Source organism: Grammomys surdaster, unplaced genomic scaffold (genome assembly GCF_004785775.1).
Source record: "Grammomys surdaster isolate TR1022 unplaced genomic scaffold, NIH_TR_1.0 313, whole genome shotgun sequence".
NCBI classification, from domain to species: Eukaryota; Metazoa; Chordata; class Mammalia; order Rodentia; family Muridae; genus Grammomys; species Grammomys surdaster.
This window is the reverse complement of record NW_021604732.1, coordinates 2784309-2806959: the sequence shown is the minus strand read 5'-3', so window position 1 is coordinate 2806959 and position 22651 is coordinate 2784309. Positions and strand designations below refer to the sequence as shown.

The 22651-nt window shown below is 46.4% G+C and overlaps 1 protein-coding gene across 1 annotated transcript in view; it reads right to left on the bottom strand.

Annotated features, from left to right (window-relative positions):
* The window catches only part of Cyfip2 (cytoplasmic FMR1 interacting protein 2), a 115366-nt gene that overhangs the window by 2992 nt on the left and 89723 nt on the right, over positions 1–22651 (bottom strand). The window contains exons 26-29 of the mRNA XM_028777730.1: positions 22389–22519; positions 8678–8750; positions 7783–7877; positions 1271–1509 (exon numbers count right to left, since the gene is read on the bottom strand). Of these exons, the coding sequence (XP_028633563.1) occupies positions 1271–1509; positions 7783–7877; positions 8678–8750; positions 22389–22519 (538 nt within the window). The remainder of the gene's footprint in view (positions 1–1270; positions 1510–7782; positions 7878–8677; positions 8751–22388; positions 22520–22651) is intronic.

The window sequence follows — 22651 nt, the reverse complement described above, 5'->3', positions numbered from 1 at the left end:
CTGGTCAATGCAGTGAGACCCACTAGCTAGACTGCTAATGAAACTGGTCAATGGGCTTCCAGGCACCCTCCAGTCTCCGCTTTGTTAGTGTCAGGATTCTAGGTGCACAGTGCCTCACTTGGCTTTTTTTGAAGTATGTATTTTTAATGACGTGTCTGTATGGATGTGCACATACGAATGAATGCAGGTGCCCACAGGAGGCAGAGGCCAGTGGCAACGGACGTGTAGCCAATTGTGAGCCATCTAACATGGGTGCTGGGACCTGAACTCGGGTCCTCTGCAATAGCAGTATGGTGCTCTTAACCACTGAGCCATCTCTCTAGCAGTTCCCCTGGCTTTAAAACATGGCTTCTGGGGACAGAACTCAGGTCCTTACGGCTTGCACTGAACTATCTCCTCAACTCTAATCAGCCTTTGAGAATCACATGGCTTGTCACCCTAGGCCAGTCAGAGGAGGCTATGTTGGCTCCTTGGCCTCTCAGAAGCCCTACTGTAGGCCACAATGCCCAGGAAACACGTCGATGATTACAGGGTCATTGTTATGTCATTTACTTTGTTCTAAAGTAGTATCCCGGCCTGCCCTCTCCCCCACTTCCCCATTACAGGGTTGGAAGGACACAGCCCCTGGCCCCTAGCTTGCTGGTCTTTCTCTTCCCCTCCCCACCCCTTCCTTCCCTGCTTTTAGTCCCAAAAGGACCAGCTAGTCACCTCTGCCGCACCATCCTCAGGACGATGCTAGACAGATGCAGGAAGAAGGGGTCTGTTCCTGGTTTCTCTGCTCAAAGGACTGTGGGTGACCCAAAAGGCTCCTCCTCATTTCCTAAGTTGAGTTTTGCAAGGGTGAGGTGAATGTTCAGGGGCCAAAAGACTGACACTCATGGGATTCTTTCTTTCACTCTTGGACCCCCATACTGCTGACAGACATTTACTGATATTCCTGGACTGTCCATTCCCCTCCACAGACCCCCATCCCAGATATGGTTATAGGACAAGTTCTAGTCTGAAAATTTAGGTCTGACAACCAAGCTCCACTCTCTGGTGTCTGCATCCTCCCCTTGTCTCCAACCAGGCCCATGTGACACCTTGACATATGTACTTCCATATTCTGTTTGGTCCCTTTAACCTCTGGAGGCCAAGAACAGTCCACTGTTGCCATGCCCAGCAGTGGCACAGTGACCAATATGTATTATTGTTCAAGCCACTTCGGCCCCTGTCCTCATTTCTGGCTAGTGCATCCCAGTGATGAGGGAAGGAGAGAGGGTACACTCACTCAGCTGTGAACTCGTTGGTCCCCACGGGTATGCAGTAGACAAACTGCATGGCGCTCCACAGCCGGTGGAACTCAACACACTCATCCACGTGCATGACACCGTTGGTGGGTGGCGGGCCCCTCCAGATGGGGTCCTGTAGGTAGCTCCGGATTCGGGTCAGGATGACCTCAAACATGGACAGGCCGCAGCAGAGCCGCTCCTTGGTCAGCAGGTCACCTTCCCGAGCGATGGCGATTTGCTGGGACAAAAAGTATGTTAACACTTCATCATCCACATCCGAGATCCCATCTGCCTCATTTCCACTAGAGAGTCCCAAACACTAGTGCCAGCCACATTTAAAACGTGTTCACTGGGACTGGTACCCTTCCCAGAGCAGGGCACCGAGCCTAAGAACTTGAAGGTGTGGAAAGTCTTATGGTAACTGTCACCCATTGCAAGTAGAATCCAGGCGCCATCAACAGAAGACTGATTTTAAAAAATTATCTGAGCACATCCTGGTCTCAAAGGACGGTTGGGTCTGAAGAAATAGGCTCAGAGCAAGTAAAAGGACCCAGGAATCCACATTAATAACACAAAGTCCTTTAGAATCCACATTAATAAGCCACGGGCACATTATTATTTCTATTCACGAGCGAGGAGGCTGAAGCTCAGAGGTGCAGCCAAGGAAAGGCATAAAGCTTGGATTCTGCTCAGTGAAGTTCTACAAGTTAAATGATGAAGCGAATTCAGCAAGTTGGAGAAAGTGACATTTACTACAATGCCCTCACAACCCCACAGACAAACAGCGCATGCGTGGGGTATGCCTGTAGAAAACATTTTAGGAGGAGTCAAGTTAGTTGTGGGTGCAGATGGGCTGTGGGAAATGGGTGAGCGTTTCGCTTTTAAAATAGTTCTGCTCCGTGGAATGTGCTAGAAGGAACGTATGTTACTGTTTTAAAATTTGCCACTGACTTCAGAGAATTATTTCCTCTAGTTAGAAACCCTTCTTTGACAATGGCAAATGGTCCCTATTAGTAATTCAAACAAGCTTCTCATCTGGTCCTGGCTACTGCATCTCGAGTAATCAGACAGGCAGACAGGCACATCAAACACATGACCGTCTCTCACCAGGGTCTGCTGTGAGTGAAAACATCTAAGAGCAAAGGTGCCGAAAGCTCTGCAGAACACGTATTACAGTCTAAGGTCAAAGTCAGGTCTTTCTGTCTGGGAACAAAGCTAAAGAAAGCTGACTTCTGAGACTCCAGACCCACAGGACACGTAGCGATCAGCTCCCAGTGGGAGGAAGGGTTCTCAGGGACTCTTTCTGTAGGGGGCTGGAAGGGACCATCAGACTTCTCAAAGCTCTCTTCCTTGGAGACCTTCCCCTCCCCCATCCACAGAGGGCAGCCTCTAAGTAAATCCAGGGAAGGAAATAAATCAGGAAGCAGAGCTTGTGATGAATGCGGGCCTTGAGTGTTGTTGTCATGGCAACTACAAAGTGAAGGGGGAAAGTGAGTTGGGAAGAGTTGGTGGATGTGTCTGAAACACCTTTGTCTCACGAATCAGGAGGGCACCGTGATTCATGGAGAATCAACTCGATTGCACAGCAGACAGTTCACGGCACAAGAGACCACTCAAGCTGCCATAGCTAGCTAGGTAAAGTGCTCATAAGGAAGCGTGAGCTTAGTGCTTGACTCTGGTGTTTTTGTGTTTGCTCTGTTCTGCTCAGCTCTCTCCATGTGAAGAACATAGCTCCCTGGGGATGCTCAGGAAATAAAGGACCCATGTATGTTCTCATCAGCAAATTAAGGGACTTCTGATACTCTAATTAATCTGCCATCTGTCTGGTTATTCTGAATCAGGCAGCACCGGAGAATCCTGGTTTGAAAACATTTGCAAATGATTTTTCTAAAAGCTGTGGCTTGACTTTCAGTTCTCCGTCCACTGTAGCCAACAGAAGGGGCCTTGACCCCTTTCCCTGAAGCAGTGTTTACCCTTCTATTTCTTTCTGTGAACCACAGAAGTAATATGCACTCACTGGGTAAAATTTGGGGAAAAATTTTTAAATAACGTATAAAAAAGACAATATTCCATTTATCCCACTACCCAGAGAGGAGCTTTCTTAAAATACAGATATATGAAGATCGTTTGCAGTTATGAATATGGATTCATCTGTGTATATAGCAGACCGTCTCTGTAACATTTTTATTTAACATATCTCTAATTTAAAAACTCATTTCCATAATATATTCAGTGTCATGGCTTTTAGGTAGCTATCCCAAAACAGCCTCTGATAAACGTATTTAGAACTCTACCCTTGATGCTTATTTTAAATTGTTGACAATTCTTCACTGTTGGGGACAGTTCTAAAGCAGTTGCCTGTGGACATGACATTTTGTGGACATTGGCCCCTGTTATGTTATTGGGTTACATAACGATCTCCAGTCTGACTGGGAGTTGGAGAATGTAAAGACTTGAAAAGGTTTTGCTAGCTGGATGGTGGTGGAACATACCTTTAATTCCAGCACTTGGGGGGCAGAGGCAGGTGGAAGTCTCTGTGAGTTGGAGGCTAGCCTGGTTTACAGGCTGTTCCAGAACAGCCAAGGCTACACTGGGAAACTCTGTCTCAAAAAAAAGCAAAAACAAAAAAAAACCAAAACCCTAAAACCTTTATTTTTTTGGCTATATAACAGTGACTGAGTCTCAAGGATGCTGGCCAGACAACTTCCCAGGCAACACCCATGCCTCATATCTCAGCAGACAATGTGCTGTGAAGAAAAATGTCTTTATCAATGGAGAGATGAGACACTGCCTAGGCCTTGGGGTCCTACTTCACAGACTGATGGCAATGTGGAACTTTTCCTGTTTGTTGGCATATTTGTTATTTGGATGTGAGTCTGTTATTGTCTTCTCTGGCATATCACTTTGGCATACACATGTGTGCGCACGTGTGCTTTGCCTGTGTGTGTGCATGTGTAAGTAAGTCAGAGGTCGACATTGTGTACTTTTATCTGATCTCTTTGCCTATGTTTTACGATAGAGTCTGTCACTGAACCTGGAGCTCACTGTATTGTCAAGACTGGCTGCCAGCAAGCCCCTGAGATGTCTGCCTGTCCCCTCCTCTATTGCTAGGGTGACAGGTTTGTCACAACCCCTGGCTTTTATGTGGGTACTGAGGATCTGAACGCAGGTCTTCATTTTTGCATGGAAAGCCCTTCACCTCGTGACCGCTCATCCCAGCCCTCACTTACTTTCTACAGGAAAGATAGGCCATCTAGTGCTCGATGCAAATGCGGCCAGTTTGTGGTCCATTCTAACGCAGAAAGGATGGTGCTTAAAGGAGTTCCTACCTACTTTCTGTTCTACACAGTGTGGGGGTCTTCCCCAAGAGCCCCCCACCATTTTCATGGAGAACTCTGGTTACCTGAAACACTGACTCCACCCATAGCTTCTCAATATTCTTTTCTATGTATGGCCTTTTGCATCTTTAGGAATTCTGATTTATCCATTAACAGGCAAGAAATGGAGACCCTACCACATTGTGTGTGTATGTGTGTGTGTGTGTGTGTGTGTGTGTGTGTGTGTGTGTGTGTAAATTCACTAACCTTTCTGCAAACATCAATGTTTCCTCAGTAACATGAAAAAGGCCAGAGAATGGGCGTGCATCCCTTCAATGAATACTTGGGATAGTAAACAAGGCTCACAGTGATTTTTTTACCAAGTGTAATATCAGCAGAGACTTTCCCTCCCTGATCAGTAGCTTGACCCTCTGTCATCTTGGAAATGATTTATTTCCCCAGCTGTTAATGATATAACACACTTCAAAAGAAAAGATACCGATTTTTAAAAAGGCAGCCCAGCTCGGGAGGTGAAATGGCTACCATCCCATTTCAGAGATGGGTAAACAAAGGCAGTGAAATAAAATGTTTCATGTGAGATTATGTGACACTTGAAGGGAGAGCTGGGAACAATGGTGCTGGCTGAAAACCAGGTCACCTCAGTTTGCTCAGAAACAAATGCAAAGGCCACGCTGCTCCATGTTCCCTGCTTTAAATCTGCCATTGATGGTTTTCTCTGTCACTGACCCAGATAACATACAAGAGCCGGCAGAGGAGAAGATCTAGCTGGCCAGCTTCAGTGTTCACAATCTGTTAGTATTTATTTATTTATTTATTATTTATTTATTCATTCATTCATATATTATTTTGACCATGGGTTAATGAAGTTGTAATTATTACTATTTATGCGTGTGCATATCCAGCATGTGTGCACACGTGTGTTTGGCACATGTGTAAGAGCTCAGAGGACAACTAGCACCGAGTCATTCCTTCCTTCCATCGTGTGGGTCCTGGGGCTCACACTCAGCCTGGTAAGCTTGGCAGCAAGTGCCTTTACCCACTGAGCCATCTCACTGGCCCCGAATTTACTTTTTAATTTAGTTTTCTTCTTCATAGTTCACCTACACACATTAATGAGGTTCAGTGTACCTCAATCCCACTCTATGGTCTATTCTCCACTCCCCTTTCCTATTCCCTAGTAACCCCTGATTATACATTCAGGTTGACCTGACTGTAGTGTTAGACTATTCCTTGAGAATAGGTGACTTATCAAACTGGCATGTCCTCTCTTACTAGGGTCTTGTTAAATACTTAACACTGGATAAGTGGAAATTTCTATTGGTCGAAAGGAAATGGCGTTTAGCAGAACAGGGAAGGAATGCACAGCCATGAGCGGAAACACACTCCAGGCCCCCCAGGCTCACAGAGCTGGATGCTTGCAGGATGACACCCGAGAGTAGCAGGCACGCCAGCATGCCACTGGCTTGTGGGATTTCTCCCTAAAAGGAAATCATCTTAAGAGGATTTTCTCTGTTCAACCTCTGCTGCTCAAAAAGTGGGAAGACTCTCTACAGTGTCTGAATTCCCTGTTGTGAACCAAAGACCCAACCGCCTCCTATGGTTAGTCACTGTTTACAGTGGGGGCCTCTTGTAGGTGGTGGATTCTCAGTTTGACATCTGTGCAGATGGGGCTTGGCCTTACAGAGAGTGGCTACCTCTTACCCTCAACTGACAGTGTGGGTTCTTCTGATCATAGTGAGAAGCCTAGTAAGGAACCTGAGTCCAAGTGTGGCTTTAACTCCTGAGAACTGTGACAGTAGTCAGTGTGGCCGGCATTATAAAGCACCTCTAAGTGTCCTGTACTACCTCATCCCCTGCTTCTCTCCAAATGGGAGGCTCCCTTAAATCAACTTGAAGGAAAACAGAAGCAGACATTTTGGTACTTCTCCCCCCATTTCTCTTCTGTCCTGCTTCCTGACAGAGTCTGAGAGTGCTCAGAGGGCAAGCATCCTCCTTTACACAATTCAGTGTCCATAGTAACTGGAAACATTTTTTTTTTAAAGTTAGCTTTCACAGACTCAACATGAGCCCAAAGAACATTGAAGATATTGGAACATTATAGAAAAATTCAAATCATCTTTGATTCTTCATCCTTCTACCCAGTCCCTATGTCTACCTTGCTTCGGAGGCTACTGTCATAGTGAACTGGTGTGCTGGCTAGCTTTATGTCAATTTGACACAAGCTAGTCATATAGGAGAGGGACCCTGCATAAGACTGAGCTGTAAGCAAGCCTGTACAGCATTTCTTATTTAGTGATTGATGAGGGAGGGCCCAGCCCATTGTGGATGATGCCACCCCTGGGCTGGTGGTCCTGGGTTCTGTGGAAAAGCAGGCTGAGCAAGCCACGAAGAGCAAGCCAGGAAACAGCACCTCTCCATGGCCTCTGCATCAGCTCCTGCCTTCAGGTTCTAGTCCTGATGTTCTTCAACGATGAACAAGGATACGGAAGTGTAAGCCAAATCTTTCTTCCCTAACTTGTTTTTGTAATGGCGTTTTCTCACAGCAGTAGAAACCCTAACTAAGACAATTGGGTTTGGAACATTCCAGAAGGCTGCAGGGGACATTTCATTCACATGCTTTTGATATGTGAATGTTTTTGAAAACGCTGTGAGAAATGTAACTATTTAAGACCTAGCAACATTGGATGATGCGTTTAGATTGAATTTTTCATTTCCATTATGATGTATTTAATAATGCCAAATCTACCAGCACAAACTACGTACATGGAATGCCACATATTGCCAGACTAATACCTCACAGACAACAAACCACATGACCACGGTGTCTCCTGATCTTGAGTTTCTCGGGATACCTAGATGTAAACTGTGGACTCAGAGTGTGTGGAGCTTTAGTTTTGATAGACAGTGTTGCAGAATTCCTGGTACCTGCCAGGGGTGAGATGGATAGTGCTTTAAGTAGACTTCCTTCCCTCTTTCTTAGAGAACTCACAACACTGGGTATAGAAGAAAGAACTCAAGCCTGAGAGGAAACCTCATCCCAGCCTGCTCCAGCTTTATGATATTGGGCACACTTTCCCTTCTATGTGCCTTAGTTTCCCTATCTGAAAAGAGGAGGTTGAACCCTAACCTCTTCACTCTTGGGATCTTTTGGGTCCATGATACAAGGTTTGTACCTGAGGCGTCCCGAGCCGCTCTATCAGGGGGACCAGGTGAAGAGGGGCGTACTTGGCCTCGAGGCGCTTCATCCGGACTTCCAGGCGTTCCCCCTCTGTGGATGGGGCAAAGAACAGAAAGTGAGTGTGTGGTGGGGGTGGGGGGGGAACTTCTCAGAGGACCTGATGCTGTCACTGTGTCCCCAAATCTAGATAGATTGTGCTATGAGCTTGGATCAATAACACCCATCTAGCTATCAAAACTCACAAGTGGCTGGTGAGTTCCCTGTCACTCAAGAAGTTCAAGGCTAGCCTCGAAGGAGCAAGGCTTGGATAGAAGAGGGGACAGGCAGATCTCTGGGGCTAGCTGGCATCCGGTCTTGTCAATACAGTGAGCTCCAGGTTTAGTGACAGACCCTTATCTCACAAAATAGGCAAAGAGATCAGATAAAGGTACCCAGTTGGAGTGCCATTTCCAATCCCTTAATGATTCTGCAGCCATCCAAAACACTGCACTCCTGCCCCTTCCTGGATGACTGCTGTCTGAGCTGACAGGGATTAGGAAGTGAGCATAGTGTGGGGGATATGTGAGGACAAAAGTTCGAGTCTCTAGAAGCAAATAAAAACTGGACCAAGTCATACATATCTGTAAGCCCAGCTTTCTTATGGCAAAGATGGGAGGTGGAGACAGGAGACTTCCTAAAAGTTTGCAGGCCACATCTAGCCTGGCACACACAGTGGCAAACCACAAAGAGACCCTGTCTCAACTGAAAGCTGAAGATGATACTTGGGGTATCCCCTGACTTCCACATGCAACCCATGGTACATGTGTGTCCATACTTAAACCAGTATTATTTAAGTGAGTATTAATTCAAGTCTAAGAAGGCTGTCGCTGCTGCTGCTGGCGGTTTCTTACCTTTGATGTAGACTCGGGGTAGGATGTTTTGGAAAGGTGCAGCATGGAGCAGGTCACAGACTTCCTCCTGAGACTGCAGAGGCAGTGGGAGAGGAAGAAAAAATGATCGTCACATTCAATTAGAATTCATTCCTAAAGTCTTGACCCCAGTTTTGCTGGCTCTAGTGCTCAAGGTCTGTGTATTCTTATCAGCAGTGTGACCCTGATAACTTACTGGCTTCTTCGAGTCTAATTATCATCAAAATGAAGATGTGGTTCAATGGGTTATTGTGAAGACTGAGAGAATCCATAGCCTCATATGCCCAGCTCACGAAAGCCCAAACTACTTTTACCCTCACCGTACCAGGAGTGTCCCTTGAATGGTGATTTTTCTTTCTTCTTCTTCTTTTTTATTTTTTTATTTTTTATCTCATCTGTTCCTATCTGCTGCTCCATGTCTGTTGACTCTTTCCTTATTGGCTACTATAGTACTAGTCTTCCTTCAGGGCCATGATGAAGCATTTCTGTTTTTTATCTTACTCACAGCAATCACTTATGATTAAATGCCTTGTAGACAATAATTTATCAATAATCACTTAAGCAGGCAAATGCTTGTTACCCCATATGAATAAATGAAGTCATCTGTCCACATGATAGTTATCCAAGCATGAGAAAACTGCCATCCATCCATCCATTCACCCAACAGATATTTATAAAATACCAGGCATGGTTCTAGGCGATGCAGATATGATGTCGAACAAGTTAGACTAGATGCTCTCACGCCATTTAAATCCCTGTAAAGACTTGTGAACACAAAGAAAATTCCAGATAGTGATTGCTCACGAGAGGGATGGAGGAGGAGGAGAGAGTTAATTTGGGTCACTTAAAAAAAAAATCCCTAGGAAGGAGTAAAAGCTGAACACAGGATAGACATGGCAGAAGCTAGCCACAAAGACTCAGCAAAGCGCATTCCAGTGCAAAGGCCATGGACAGGCAAGCTGGAGTAGAGCCACAAAGGGACTCACAGTACACACTGCATGACGTCCTAGATGGTGGGGAGCAATGACATCATGTGGGGCCCAATAACATGGGCTAAGTGTAGACTGCATTCTCAGTAGAGAGGAGGAGATGTTTAGGTTATTGCAAGCACACTTCACCCAGTCGCCACACAGTCACCATCACCCAAACAGTCACATGGTCTTGTCTTTCTTACAAAACGTTCTTTTGCCCTTAGGGATGTTGCTAGAAGCCTGAACCATCACGTTCTACTCCATTCCTGTGGATGGACTGATCTCAGGAGCCACCCAAGAGCTCGGAGAAAGGAAGAGAAGGCTCTAGACAAACAATGCAGGGAAACTTTGACTCTTTGTGGGAGATGAGGGCATTTCCTTTTCTCATTTTGAAGTCCTCTCTGCCCAAATTTTGCACACTAGAGAACTGGGGAATCTTGGATGTGGGTATCCTGCTTGCATGCTTTCTACTTTGCAGTGCTGTTTGGCCAGGGAGGTTGAGAAGGCAAGTGGGAAGTAGCCTTCTGACAGACGTAGGAAGGTCCCAGAGGAGGAACTAAATATCCATTTGCATAACGAGGTGGCTACACACCTTGTGTGGGAGATACTTGCTTGCTGTTCATTAGCTGAGATCATTGCCACAGATAGGAACAGCCAGTGGACACAGACAAAGGCCTGTGTGAAGGACAGAACAAGCTTCCATTGTGGCGCCTAGGCTGACGGCTGGCTTCTCTCTCCTCTGATCAGTATCTCTAAAGCATCTATCAGGAGCCTACCAGGCCGCTCCCACTGGACAAGGTCCTTTCCTGGCCTGTGAATCCCACACAGCAGTGGTCCTTAACATGTGTCCCTGGCTCTGTGTCCACCACAGAAGCTTGTCTCCAGCTCTTGAACCAATCTCTCTCCTCTGCTTAGTGAGTTTCCTTTTTCTAGCTTTCAATTCTGACACCACCCCCTGAAGGATACTTCTGGGAGCCCCTTGATCCCTGTCCCTGTGCCATTAAGTATTCTTTAAGAATCATATTTGTTTCCCTTTCAGAATTTGAGCTCAGTCTGTATTTTATACTCCATGTGACTAATGAATACCTACCTCTCACTGGAATCCAACCTCCCTAAAGTAGAGGCAACCTTCCTTTATATATTGGACAGCATTTTTTGCTACACCACCAAAAAGATGAGCACAGTTCTGTAACAAGTGATCCATAATCACAGAGTACAGCTCAAGGTTCAGGGCCTGGGGATGTAGCTTTTGTGATAGAGTGCTTGGTCCTAGTGCTTGGGAGGTGGAGGCAAGAGGATCAGGAGTTGAAGGCCATCCCTGGCTACACACCTAGTTGGGGGCCAACCTGGACCACAGGAAACCCTGTCTTAATTTTTTTTTAAAGTTAGGTGTGCAGGCATGTGAGGAATAGGAGATATATTAGAATCTTTCTCGAGTTTGGGTCTTCCTATGTAAGCCTGGTAGTTCCTCTCTATTTATGATAGAAATAGGTTCTTTTCAACCTGAACTATGAAATGTTTTTAACATACGCTTCATATAGTACATTTTCAGGTTTTTTTCTTTTTTTCTTTTTACATTTTCTACCCTCCACTCACTTGAAAAGAAGCTGTATGTATATATACACTCACAATGTTTTCTCCATCAACTATATATTACTCTGAAAACTAAACTTAAGGAAAAAAAATGTCTGAAGCAACTAATATGAATCAAAAGCCCCTCGTATCTCCAGAGAGGCTGATAGACAGGCGTGGTGTTTGCATAGGTGTGCTGCAAACAGTATTTGGTTTTGTTTTAGGCTACACTTGGGGCAGATCACAGATGCAGAACAAAACAGAAATATTATTTTCTTAAAAAAACCCCACACTGCTGTGATAACACAAGGCACAGGCTTCAGGAGCGGGAGGTGGTGACACTTGTCGCTGTTTCATAACTGTGATTGTGCCAATGTTATGAATCATAATATAAATATATGTTTTAGGTGACCGCTATGACCCCCCCAAAAGGGGTCATGGCCCACAGGTTGAGAACCACTGCTTTGGAGCTTCCCAAGCCCCTCTGGTACACACTGCATAGAGTTTTTTTTTCAAAACTGGAAATCTGTTCCCATTATTTCAGGGCCCACAGTGAGGTGCAGAATGAACTGTCCAGCCATAGTCCGTGCTTCCAATGACCCAGCAAATACCCACCAGGGACCATCATATGTCTGAGACTGGAATGTCATATGACAGATGAGGTCCAGGAGAAGAATGTTGAGTACATAGGTTCAATAGCACCCAGGAGATGAAAATACGGCCCCACACACCAAGTGCTAAGATGGAGGCTGGGCAGAGAGGATTTAATCTTTCATTCACATAGCAGTAGGATAGACCATGCTCCAGGCTCTGCAAGGTGCTGGAGAAGGAGCAGTGGGTGGGGGAGACCCGACACATGGTCCTTCTAAGACCAATGGAGGAAGCAAGTGAGTGGAGAGCAGTTCTGTAAGTGCTTCAGTTGGGGTGTACACAAGGGCACAGCAAATCTGCATCCATGTTAGTGTGGCCACTGACGGTCAGGGCATTTCAAACCAGGAATGAATCACAGAATTTAGTCACTGTGCTAGAAGGTTCCTGGAAGAGATGCATGTGGGTTGCGGTGATGACAATGGTGACATGATGACAAGTTGGTGGCTGTCAAGGACAGTAGGATCTGGTCCGGTGCTCATGCAGTCCTATAAAGAATGAGCTTCAGTTTATCTAGCCATCCTTACCCGCAGCCTCAGGCACGTGGTGGCTGGACCTTGTAGCAGAGGGAGGATGGGATGGGAGGTGATGGGAGAGGGCTGGTGGAGGCCTTGTGGGTCAGAGCCGAGTCTGAATTTCAGTACAATGAGAAACTTCCTGGCAGTTTTAAGGTAGAGCAACACAGCTGAACTATGATTGTTTATAGATTCTTTTGATGTCCCCTGGAGAAGCAGGCAGTGTCATTTTGTGGCCCAACACTTTACCTACTCACCACCCAAACCAACCAACCACCTTCTCATTCTTCCTGGTTTATTGAGACAGTGTCTCATGTAGTTAAGGCTGGCCTTGAACTCGATACATAACCAAAGATACTCTTGAACTTTGAATTCTTTTGCTGCTACTTGCCAGGTGCCAGGATGACAGGTGTGTGTTGCCACACCTGGCTCAGTAAAGCCTCCTTTTAGCATGCTTCTGCCTCAGCTCTGCCATGAAAAGGGTGGCTCTCAGAGGAGTTAGGTTTAAGTATTCCTCCATATTGAGCACAATGAGAAAGAATTGGTTTGTTTGTTTGTTTTTTCCTTGAAAGCCTCCCAAATGGAAGGCAAGCCAGGTAGCTGTGACTCCTGGGAAAACGGAGGCCAGCAGAAGGTTCTCTTGGGACTACCTGTAGGTCTCACATGGCCTCTTTCTAATCTGGATTGAACAACTTCACAGTTCATTAGAATTTTCTTGTTCTTGACCTGACACTTCCTGGTAAAGAATCAGATAGCCATGGCGGAGTTCAGTAGTAGCAGAGGCCCGAGTTTTACAAATGAGACAGAAGAAGTGGCTCTGAGGTACATGCTACCCACGAGAATCTTCTTGTGTAGTGGAGGAGGCTGGAAGAAACACAAAGTCTCATAACTTCACATCTGCATCTCCCTGCTGTGTTTTAGCTAGTGGAACCAGCCATCCATGACCTCTTTCCCTAACTTTTTTGATTCCTGGATGGTTCCCTTCCCCCTCCTCCAATGCTGCCGGATGAATAGCCTTAGACCTTCCATGGAAAGTCCCGAGGGATAGTTTGTCACCTGGGTTGTGACTGTTCTGAATCATAGACAAAAAGCCCGGTCCCATTGCTGCAGAATTACCCTCAATACCAAGCACTGAGATCAGCTAAACGTAAAGGCTTCTCAACAACATAGAATATACAACCATAGTTTCATTTGTTCAGAAAATAGTTTTATAGCTTTTTTTTTAAAAAAAAAAAACCATGATGAATTAAAAAGTCTTTCGTGTGCATGTGTGTCTGTGTATGTGACAATCAATGCATGTGCAGAGGTCAGAGTACGATCGTGTGTGTGTGTGTGTGTGTATGTGTGTGTGTGAGTGTGCCTGTGTATTCATGTGTGTGATGGTGTGTGTGCGGAGGTCAGAGGATAACCTCAGATGTTGGCCTTCACTTTCTATCCTTAGACACTGATTTTTATCGAATGTTGCACATGCCAGGCTGGCTAGACCTGTGAGCTTCCAGGGATCCTCCTGTCTCCACCTCCCATCTTTTTGTAGGACCATCGGGGTTACTGATGTTTGTTTGCTCCTGCATCCAGTTTCTGGGGATCTGAACTCAGGTCTTCATTCTTGTACCACTTGTACCTTATCCTCGGACCCACCTCCCCAGCCCCCAGGATGAGTTTTCTAAAGTGAGAAACTACTTTACAAAGAGAAATGCTCAAGCTAGGACAGGTGCCAAAGCCAATCATGCAGAGTCGAGAAGGCTCAAGAGGAGTTTGAGGTCAGCCCTGCGTATACAGGAAGATCCCTGTCTCAGAAGAGAGAGTATCAGTGTTACCTCATCTGGGGACTGCAGTGTAATCACTCTGCTTCTGCAGAAGTTGCTCAGGGTGGACCTAATGAGTAAACCGCTCTCAGTACCATCTGGACGGACCAAGTGTCACACTAAAGTGTATCGTTCCTGTGCCACCTGCTAATGTACTGTGGTGAGGGAGGCCGAGAGAGCTAACGGGCCCAGGCCTCCTGTACAACTATTTATTGTCAGCAGAATTAAGTAAAAGTGAACAGGTGTTTGGTGTCAGGATCCAAAACTAATTTATTGTAAGGAACCCGCATCAAAAGTCTTCAAAGGGCCTGTAGGTTAATTTTGCACGGCTTTCTGCTTTAATGTTCTATTTCCCTATTATACGTCATTTAAAATTGAGGGGCAGCAAGGACTTCCACCAAATGCCAAAATCCAGTGTGTTCACAATTTGCTGAGTCTTTGAGGCCAAGGACTTGGCTTCTCTTGGCTAGAGGGAATCACACAGAGTCACTGGGCTTATATTTAAAAAGTCTGTGTGATCCTCATGATGTCAGCTTTGTGTGGAAAACGGCATTTGACTGTATTAAGCTCTGCTCATGGGTTGAAAAAAAAATGACCATTTTCAGCTGACTTACTAGAGAGAATCATGGGACCAATCTCAAAAGAGTGTTTTCTTAAGTAACATCTGGCTTTAAGTCTTAAGGCAATAAAAAGACAAATTCCACTCATGTATTAGGTGGCTGTCTTTGTCAAGTATGCTTGAAGAACTGACTTAGCAAATGAGGCTAAGCGCCTCCTGCTACCCCCATCTGGACTCTGGCTTTCTGGTATGAAGGGGGCTCGGGGCCAGGCCCAGCCAGCAAGCACAAGCTCTAAACATTCCCTTATATGGACACATATGTTGTTAGTGTGAGTGCTTCCTGAAGGGCCTGTGGAACAGCCAGAAATTGGGCTTCCCACACCCACCACGACCCTCTGCAGGGAAAGTATGAGCAGTGGCTTCAGTCCTCATCTGGGTCTCCAGCAGCTTGCTGCAGTGCAAACTAAATAAATCTGCATTTTCCTGTGTCTCCTCATTGGGGTAGGCAGCCACATGGATGCTGTTTTCTCCCCTGCCTCTTCTGACACTCACCTCTTACCCTCCCCTCCATATGCTCGGCTGTCAAGGGAATAATAGAATTATCATTCGGGCTCAGATTCATGTCTGATCAACAGAGAAAGACCTGTAGCCAAGACACCGTGGCCTACAAAGCAATGTTCCCTTTGCTGACAACACCGGCATTTTTCCCTTTGACAATCTGTAGGGCGAAATCTTCATTTGGAACCAGCCCGTGTCACGACACCTTTCTAACTTTGGCTGATCTTTAACTTTTCAGCCCTTCAGATAATATACATTTAAGTGTGCAAACATTTCCTTTTAAGGAAGACATAACTGTTTGCTGCAATGCATGGGAAGGATTGAGAATGTAAAAGAGAAACTGAAAACCCTCTTCTCTCTCATCGTGCCTACCCACCCTCACAGACTTCTCTCCTACCCTTGGTTCACAAGACTTTTTAAGCTAACAGAACAATCAGTTTTATGGGAGAAGGGCTGGCCTACAAGCATCTGGAAAAATATCCTTCAGGAAGTGAGTGGCGGCTATCTTAACACAACAGTGTGATTTTTGTTTAGTTTCTGCTTATCTGGCTTTTTCCGACTGGGAACTGACTTCAATCGCCCAATGAGGGAAAACAGAGAGAAGTGAGTATGTGTAGAAACAGGAGGCAGGAGGTCACAGGTGGGGCTGGCTCACTCAGCTGCAGAATGTAAAGCCATTAGCCACCTAGCTTTCTGTACCATAACCAGCTCCTTAACTAGCTGAACCAGCTCCTTAACCAGCTTAACCAGCTCAGCTGTGCACATGTCCTTGCGGCTTCTGCACTCTGAACCACACCTGGCTCTCAGTCCATCTCCTGTGCTAGCCATAATCTCAGGGACATCGGCACCCTCAGAACCATAACATTTTATCAAAAGATCTGTTCAAAAGGTCTGATCAGAGAGAGAGAGAGAGAGAGAGAGAGAGAGAGAGAGAGAGAGAGAGAGAGATAACAGTTCACAAGGATGTGAGGAAATCAAAGCTCCCTAACATGGCTGAGTGAGAATAAAAATTAACCAGTCTGGGAAATTGTCTGGAGATGTATAGTTTCACCATCTGAAAAAAAAAAAAAAAAAAGTTGCCCTAGATAAGGGACTCTCAATAGGGTCAGGCCATATCTGGAGCCAGCCTTGTTGTAGCTGAAGAAGACACTACTGCCATCTAGTGGAAGGATTTAAGAATTACTGCTCAGTATCCTGTAAGATACAGACCAGACCAACAAAGGATTATCTGGTCTCAGGGTCAGCAGGGCTAAGGCTAAGACTCTGGTCTGTGTCTAGATTCAGTGGGTTGAGTCAAGACTCTCCTCACCTGTAGGAATAATGTTCTCAGCAACGAACTGTTGTGACTGTGGCCCACTGCACTACAAAGATAGAAATAGGCAACAGATACGGAGGTAGGTGGGATGCTTGTCGCACAGGGTGTGTGTATATTTGTGTGTGTGTGTGTGTATGTGTAAGAAAGCACACACAGTGTGAATAAGAATGTGGAATCACAGAGCCATCATTGGGGGAAATAGGAATCACCAAGGTGAGAGAATGACAAAAGGAACAGATTCCACTCAAAGGCTGTTAAGAGCCTGCTACAAGCAGTGATCAACGGACACTTGATACGCAATCAAGTTCAGTGTGGCACACACAGGAGGCTGACACAGGAGGATCTCAGGCAGGAGACCTGAGACTGTGTGGTCAGTTACCATAGCATTTACCCTGCACATAGAAGGAAGACATTATTTCAATACAAAACCAAACAGAATTGGATTTCTATCTTCTTCTAAACATGGTGTGAATTCCAGATAACGCACTCAGTGGTTTGTTTCACCTTGAAAGGCTAAACCAATCACAAAGGGGGGGAAAAATGAACTGATCAACCTTAGAAACAACTCGTACACAAAAGCCGGCTACGCTCTATCTACTATGCACAGAACCATAATATGTAAATAACACCTACAAACCAATGGGGAAGCCTGAGTAAAAAGCAAGACACTTAACAGGACTTTACCTAAGAGGGAGTCCAAATGACCAACCACACACAGCAAGGGCCTGGTGTCCTTACACACATCGAAACCACAGTGAGATGCTGGGACACACACGGAATGGCTGGGACTAAATCCAACTGTCTACCTATTCAGAGCATAGTCCTGTTAACAGACAAGTCCGATATCCACCACATCTGATTCATGAGAGTACCCAACGGTCAACAGCCCCACATTGCTAGTGACAAAATGCCCCACGTGAGTAAAGGAAGAAACGTTTTCTTTTGGCCCACAGTGTTGGGAGTCTCAGGTCATTATTGCAGGGAAGGTATGTGGCAAGGCAGAGAAGCCTGTATCATGACCAGAGAGCAGAGAGAGAGAACACACCTGCAATTCTGGGCTTTTTCATTTACTCTTAAAAAGATATTTTTAAAATGTGCCTGCATTATATGTATATGTACCACATGCTTGCAGTACCGTCAGAGGTCAGAGGAGGGTGCCAGATACCTCAAAACTAGAGTTACAGATGGTTCATGTGGGCAATGGGTGATTAATTATCCAGCCATTTTTCCAACTCCATAACCACCCCACCCCATTTTTTCCCACTTACAACCCCAGCCTATCGATGGTGCCATGTACATTCAGGTGAGTCATTTCCTGTCATCCCTCTAGTTAAGTCTTTTTGGAAATGCCCTTCACAGACACACCTGGAGGGTGTGCCTTACTCACCTCTTAGATGCTTCTAGACACAATCAGATTGCAAGTTAAGATTAGCCATTAGCACCCAATCACTCTAAAACTGACGATTTAACTAACACAATGAGAACGGTCTACACTATAAGCTGTACAGAAAGCATCAGATAATAGACATCAGACAAGAGAGGAGAAATATAAGGAGTAATTCCATTTAGATGAGCTTCAAGGAGCAAAGTAAGCTCTGGGGGGCAGAAGTCAGACCCATGGCTGCTTTGTAGGTACATAAGGTGGCACAGAGAACTACCTACACCATGGTGACTGCCCTGCTTCTAGACTTGGTGGGGGGTTACATGGGCTTGATGCTTGGAAGGGTGTTCACTTAAGATTTACACACCGGGCTACACGTGTTCCTTTAAGACCCCACACAATACACCAAAGAGAAAAAAGCCAGGTACGTGATCTTTTATATTCCCACCTCAGCCTCAGTTCTGAGACCCATACCATGTAACTTAATGAAGAAAAGACATTTATCACTTCCAAAGCACATTCTTTATACATTGAAATTAAAGCTGAGTTACCACCGTGGACTGAGAAAGGCGGGCCACAGAGAATAATAAAAGAAGCTATCTGTAGCTTTTTTACCAATATGACAGCCATGACAAGTGAAATCTGAAAATCTATTAGAATGCTTAAAGTCTGGCAAAAAAAAAATGTGTCAACAGGTATCTCCCATGACCCCCGAAGCTACTGATCATTACCATTTCAAACCAATGTCCAGGTAAACGCTAACACGCCAATAGGATTTCCAAGTGTTAAGCCATTCTTGGTATGGCTAAATGCCCCGTTGACCTCTAACCCACGACTCTTTACTGAAACCTAGGGGCAACAGACTGCCGATCACTAGGCCTGAGTAACTCCTGTTTATTCCTTAATGGGTTATTCTGCAGGTTGATGTTTGCACGTGTAACCCCACATTGCATTTATGAACCTGCATTGTTTTTTATTATTATTCTACACTCTCTTGTACTCAAGGTGAAAAACTACTGCTTGACCTTGTTCTGGTGAAGGGCGTCAGTCTCAGAAGAATGGATGGTCCGGTTTAGCAGCTCTTGCATGGAAAGCCATTAGCCTTCCCCTCCCTCTGTCTTCCTTCCCCCTCCCCATCACCCCCCCACACACACATACACTAACTCCTTCCCTTTGTTCTCCCCTTCCTTTCCTTCCTTTCCTTGTCTCCCCCTATCCTTTCCTCTATAATAGGAACAACTGATACACCACTTACATATTTAATTTCCACTTTCTAAACCCAAAAGGCCCTGGAACCCCCACGCCCTGTTGTCGACCCAGTAGCATGGAATAGTCAGAGATCTCCCCATTTGTCAGAGTAGGAGCACCGTCTGCCTTGGGGAGCATGATTCCTGTCTGTGTCACCCCACTTTGCCCAGTTGTCCAAGACCGGGGTCAGCACACACATTTGTATAGCTCTTTGTTTTAGTCTGTCTCTGCTGCTGACTCCTTTTCTACATTGTAGTGTGTGTGTCTTGGGCAGGGTAGAGTCAGCTAGGAGAATATAGATGCTGAGTGTCCTTTTGCCCTTAGCGATGGAGCTGGGAAAGATATTTCCTCTGGAGTTAGCCTGCAGTGATAGCATCATCTCCTTTCTGAAGTGAGGCTCTGATAGCCTCTGAAAGCGGGGGGCTCACATGTCTGCCCCCCTTCTACCTTCTCCTTGTGCTCTTGAGGCCTTGATCAATTTTTGCTGCTTCTCCTTATGACTTCTGAAGGCTATGTTGCTATAGCAACCCAGAGCCACTGATCCGTGTTAAAGAACCTGTTATCAGGAAGAGGAGCCATTAGCTGTCTCCAGAGTCCATTCAAAAGAGAATACAATTACTTCCCACGGAGGATGTTCCACAGTGCCATTTTAGAGCCTCTGGGGCAGCGAGGGTCTGAGAGCAGCTGGGTCCAAGTGCCTCAAATTATGATAAGGATGGACAGCATGGCATGCCCAGGCTCACCCGGGATGACACAGACCAGTGAGTGATCCTGTCAGCTCTTACACTGCAGCCCTCACAGTGACTGCTTCCTTCTTCAATGCCTTTGCGGTGTCTCTCACTACCTCCATGCCTCTCTCTTCCATGGACCCAGGTTGACAATAGCTACGTCCTTCTCCTTCACTCTCTGTCCAGTTGCTGCTTTCTCGTTGTGGCCAACAACACCTTTGAAAAAGTCAGATCCCCCCTCTCCTGCTCACAAGACCCCTACAGCTTCTGCCAGTGTCTCATGGCCAGAGGTTGCCTGCCACTCGGCTGTCGCTTGCCCTCAGCTCCTGCTTGGCTTTTCTATGCCTGTTCATCTTGGATGCTTTCTGCTCCTTCTAGACACCAAGTTCTATTATCTTAAACAGCACATCCCCTCCATAGTTCCTGACCATCCCTGCTGGTACCCTGCTCACGAGCTCACAGTGAGTGTCCCCATCTGTATCGCATGCAGTCACCCTCTTGTGAGATCTTTGCTTATGTCCTTTTTCAGAAAGATGCCCGACTCTCATTTGTGGCTGCTATCTAACCCCTGGAACAGTCAGATAGTCTGTGAGTCAGCTCTTAGTAACCTACGCTTTCTGTGTAGGTGGAGGAGATGCCCAGAGTGTGTTCCAGGGGACCTGAGGAGTTTCACATCCCCACATCCCTCCACCCTCATGGTAGCACCCTTCCCCATCTCCTCCCATTGCACCAGACAGTCATTGGATCCATCACATGTGGGGAAATGTGGGAACAACCGTGGAGAGCCTCTGGGTAAGTCACATGAGTAGAACAGGCCCAGGGATGCAGATGACTCACTAGTCAGCAAACAAGCTGGTCCCAGGCTTCCTGAGATGTGTCTACACAGGCAGGCACCCCTGTTTCAGCTCTTATGATGCTACCGCTGCCCATCAGGATACCAAAGCACAAGCTGGCCCCCAAGCTCGCTCAGTAACACAAACACCTGTTACACAGTTCAAAACCTTAGCATCTACACTCTTCCAGCCTCCTCCCTCGACCTAAACTCCCTCCAGCTCACAAGCTTTCTTCCCGGCAGCTACTCATTCCCCTTCCGATCCTGATATTTCAGCTTCCCTTGTCTCCCTCTCTCTCTTAGGCACAGTCTTCCTCTTTTGTTCTTCTGCTTCCGTCTCCATCTCCCCTCTCTCTGCTCTCTCACACGCCTCCTCTCTCTGTGTCCCCCACCCGGCTGTGCTCCGGATTCTCTCTTAGTCATGTCCAGTCTGCTGGGCATGCTCTTTCTGCTCCTTTCTCTCTCTGCTCTGGACAATTCCAGATGCTTCTGGCTGTTCTCTCACATCTACAGTAAAACCCTTCCCCTTAACCTATCAAGGAATGCTCATGTCAATATATAAATACCACTGGCTATTTTCTGCCCCCCACCCCCACCACATATGTTTGCCCTTCACAGCACTTAGACATTATCAATATTGTTTCCATGGCAACCAGGCAGATACCTTGGGGCCCACATCCTCAAAGTATTTTCAGCTAAGACTTTATGGCGCAACCGGGCATGCCCAGAGGCATTTCTGTTCATCACATTCATTTTTTAAACATCCTTTCTAGGGACCAGAGAAATGGCTCAGCAGATAAGCACATGGCTGCTTCTTCAGAGGATCTACGTTTGGTTCTCAGTACACACAGGGATGCTTACAAGCATCCATAACTCCACTTTCAGGGGATGCGATGCCCTCTTCTGGCATAGGAAGGTACTGCACACATATAGTGCACATACATACATGGAGGCAAGCTACTCTTTTTTTTTTTACATATACCTCTTTTAAAATTATGACCTTTCACATGCCCAGGAACAGTCCTTAACTGGGCATGCTCCTAAATGTGTGGCTTTCTGCATAAATATGTACAGGCTCCTTGGATAAAGTCCCCATGCTTTCTCTATTCATGGAGAAATAGCCCTATGCTCCCCTCGCCCGCTGTAGCTAACAAGCTCTTCCACTCTTGGTTGTGACTATTTTGGCCCTGCATTCAGCAAGGTCCAAGCCTGCTGCATCCTTCACAAGCACACACAGGATGCAAGGAGCAGCTCGAAACTGTCGCGCCTCCCACCCCTCCCCCCCCCCCCGCCCCCCCCCCCCCCCCAGCATAGTGCTGGTTGGCGGTGTTCTTTACAGAAGAACGGATGGCTCACACTTGGCCGCCTGCTCTGAGGACTGGGTCTGACCAGTGGGGGAGCCAGTGCTAGAGCCCAGAGCTGTGTGTCTCCAGAACCTCTGTCCCCTCTGGACTTCTGACCTTCAGACCTGTACTTGTCGGGGCTGAAGCCTTGGCATGTGAGTATGTGTTGGGGTCCCTCCAGTTGGACACACCATGGTTTCTGTGGGTTCAGGACTTACCAGAGCTTGCTCTATGAGGAGGCAGAACAGGATGGCGTTGCCCACCTCTCTGAGGCTCTGGAACACGTCTGTTTTGAGTTCTGCATACTCGATGATGTCCTTCAGTTGGTGGTGGAAGAACTCCAGGATCCCTGACAGCCACACAGGAAGGACAGTGGGATATGGACAAGGGTTAGCCAGGTTTATGGGCTGTGACAACTGAGCCCTAGACTTAGCAGCCACCAACATGCCAGCATGAGGGTGGGATTCCATGCAAGGGTCAA